Below are 3,405 nucleotides of genomic sequence, written 5' to 3'. Positions count from 1 at the left end.
TGCCTCAAATGCCAAGGCTGTCAGCATTCGTTCATATTCTTCTGCGGTGAGGCTCGGTGGAGCATAACAACTGAAGAAATAGATGCCTTTCGTCTTAACCCATGTAAAGCCGTGTTTGGCAGTCATCATTTTGCTCTGCGGCTTAATATGTCCCATTGTCCAAATCGCCGCCTTGTTTGAACCATCCGACGTCCAGGAATAACCATCGATGTTTTTGTATTGCTCGGATATAAGGGCAATATCTATTTTGTGCTCTTGCATGGTCTGCTCCAGGAGTTCTTGGGCAGTTTGACAGTGGTTGAGATTAAGCTGTAAAACCCTCATTGGATGGCTTCTCTTCGCGCCTTTTTAGCTAACGGACATTTGTAGCTGTCAGCTGCATGGTTCCCCTTGCACAGTGCACATTGTTCAGGATTTTTGCAAGTAAGTGCCTTATGGCCTTCCTGACCACATTTTCTACAGAGTCCCGATCTGTCTATTTGCTCCTTGCACTTTTGAGCGACATGATCGTAACCCCAGCACTTGAAGCAACGCTTAGGAGAATCGACCTTTCGTACCCGGCAGGACACCCATCCAATTCGCACACGTTGAGCCTCTAACACCTTTTTCGCATCTCCGGCTGGGAGGACAATGAAGGCCGTCTGTGTACCGTTGTACACCGTTCTTAGGCTTCTTACCGCCGCTGTATCTGGACGTTTAATATTGCATTGGGCATGAAGCGCGTCACACAATTCTTCTGCAGTGGTTACCTCATCCAGATCTCTGCACTGTATTGTTACAGTGTGAGTTTTAACCATCACTTTTGCTGCGGTTTTCAGAACATCTTCAATCGCTGTCTGATATTCTGATGTTTTTCCGTGCGGTGCCCCTTTAAGCTCTATGATCAATTCCTGTTTAGCTGTTCTGCGGATTGCTTTAACATCTTCTCCGAGAGTCTTGAGAGAGTCCGAAGTTTTTACCTTACGCAGAATGTCAGCATACGTAGCATTTTCAGACTTGGATATGATTATAGCATCAGGCCTTGTCCTCACCAATTTAGGCGGCTTCTTTTCTTTTCTTGGTTTGACAACCGTCCAGCCGGCATTTTGGCCTTTAATTGGTGCCTGTACTGGTTTTGTCTGATGAATCGCTGCCGTTGCACACCTTTTTTTTGCCGCAGGCGATAGTGCGTTCACGACCGGGTTGCCAGTTCCTTGCGTGCTAGGACTGACTCTTGTTCTCGTCCTTTTAACCGATTGTGTAATTATACCCGAACATTCTTTTCTAATATTGTTAACGTCTGAGGTTTTTGACGTATTCTTTTTTGGAGTTGTCTGCTGTTTCTCACACTCTTCCATCAACATAATAGCTTCGGTGTGCCTCTTTTTTATAAGTGAACCGATCTTTTTTTTTCGTGATGCACATTGTGACGGCCTTTGTAGTACGCCAGGAGAGAGTCAATAGCTTCTCCTAGACTCATCATTTTTACCTGTAGTGCCTTCTGCTTTTCAGTTGCACATTTTCCCTCTCCAGCGGGTTTTCCGATGCAGCACCCACCCACTGGTGTTTCCTTCTCTTTGTTTTTTGCTCCGTCTGAGCCTCTTATATGCCGTGTTGTTGGCGTTATCACGCTGCTTTTGGGCGTTACGTCTTCGGCCCTTATTAGTTCCCTGGCAGTGCATTTTACTAACGGCGTGCTGCATAGCTCCGGTTGCACTTGGGGCGTCCCTTTCTTTTCCTCAGCAGTAACTATTAGAGGATTGCTACGTACCGATTGTGCCTCCTCCGGGGATCTCCGAATAACCGAGCTCCTCCTAAAGGCTTCGATGCCACCTGCTGTTTTTACTTCTTCGTTTTTATTTGTAGGTTTGAAGTGTTTTTCCATGCTGTAAGGGTCCCAACTCACGGCCGCTATCTCCGCTAGTATACGTAGCTTCCGTAAGTCCCATGGTTATCTATGAGTTCAGGGAGGCCATGCGAGGGTTGACACTGCCCTTTATGGGGTACAGTGTTCAGAGCCAGACTTCAGACCGGAACTAATGGGGAGTCATCTCAACCCAACCTACGTGGCCACCAAAGGTGGCAACAGGCATTGAACGTATCGTGAGACTTGCCAAGTTTTAGTAGGACGGAGAGGCAGCGAACCCTTCTGTGAGCCGTTTCAGTTGGATTCCACTCCACTTACTAAGATCACAGAGATTCAATACCCCAGCCCAATCGCAATCTGCTTCAATTCCAGTATGCCATAATCAGGATCTTACTGGAGTCAATCCTGATGGCTCGCAAGCCACTCCACATCATTAAATCAGCCGCTCCTAACATGGAGAACAGACGCTGACCAGGTAGCCGCCCACTGTGGGTCAGTCGCTCCTGGATTTTTTTATTGTTCACCATGCGGTGATGGGGACACTTTTCTTGTTTTTTTGTTTTTTTTTTCTTTCCTCTTTTCTTTTTTTTTTTATTTTTATTGTTATTTAGGGCGGTGCCGAATCGCCTTTAACACACAGACCTCATCGAGATAGCATTTTTATACACGCGTTCTCTTATGTCGCGCTCTTCGTTTTTAACGCTTAGCTTAGGAGCAGACTCTGAGGGGTTCTGTTCCTCGTGGTACTGATATTAGGTCTTGGTCAGACCTTGCGCCCGCGGACACTACCAGTTGAGCTCCCCTACTCAGGGACTGGTCACCCTGGATTTTAGTCGCCTTTTACGACAGGCATACCTTACCTCGGGCAAATTCTAACCCCTGACCCGCTGGGGTCGAAGAACAGGCCTCAGGAAACTGGGGTAGGGGCACTGTCCCCAAGGTTATACCCGTTTCTGTTTATTTCGGCCCGTCCCCCTACATACGATGCGCTGGTAAACAACAACAAAAAATGGAAAACAAAATGAGAAATACAAATACAACAAACAACAGTAGTAACATTTAATGAGTCCTTATGGGTAGTGGAAATGAAAGCCTGGAAGAGGCTAACAGAAAGGTGCCAGGTGCAAGTGGATCGAGTGATCTACTAGTGGACCTAACTGAGGAGTACAAGACCTCGAAAGGCCGTATAATCACGGGGGCTTTTAAGCGCACACCAAAGCTGAGACGGAGTCCTATCAAGACGCTCAGTGCAGAAAAGCCTGAGAAAGCAAAATCGTCGCCACCTGCGTTGCAAGAAAGCAATGATAAAGCAGCACAATCGGGTAATGATACCTTAACGCTCCTTGGTGAGACGATTGGGAAGTTTACTGAAGCAATGCGTCTACCGCAACGCTCGATTAGCAACCACATAAGGGAACTCCTTGAAACGATCACTAAGCTACACTCGAGAGCTCAGGAAGAAGCGAAAAGCAAGGAAGCCAAGCGAAACGTTCTTGGAAGTGTATGGCTGAAGGAACACCGAAAAGACCAAGCGACGATAAACAGCCGGGCATCAAGTG

General features: G+C 47.0%; 1 protein-coding gene across 1 annotated transcript; it reads right to left on the bottom strand.

Annotated features, from left to right (window-relative positions):
* Positions 1–320: 320 nt before the first annotated feature.
* Positions 321–1,343, bottom strand: LOC129250510 (uncharacterized). Its single transcript, XM_054890134.1, has one exon. The coding sequence runs from the start codon at positions 1,341–1,343 to the stop codon at positions 321–323; it is 1,023 nt and encodes a 340-aa protein (XP_054746109.1).
* Positions 1,344–3,405: the final 2,062 nt, after the last annotated feature.

This window comes from Anastrepha obliqua, chromosome 6 (genome assembly GCF_027943255.1).
Source record: "Anastrepha obliqua isolate idAnaObli1 chromosome 6, idAnaObli1_1.0, whole genome shotgun sequence".
Lineage (NCBI taxonomy): Eukaryota > Metazoa > Arthropoda > Insecta > Diptera > Tephritidae > Anastrepha > Anastrepha obliqua.
Note: the sequence above shows the minus strand (reverse complement) of the source record. Positions and strands in the feature narration are given on the sequence as shown.

Bases quoted from the DNA above. Each gene is read 5' to 3' on its own strand.
- LOC129250510 (XM_054890134.1), bottom strand. From the start codon at position 1,343: ATGTTGATGGAAGAGTGTGAGAAACAGCAGACAACTCCAAAAAAGAAT.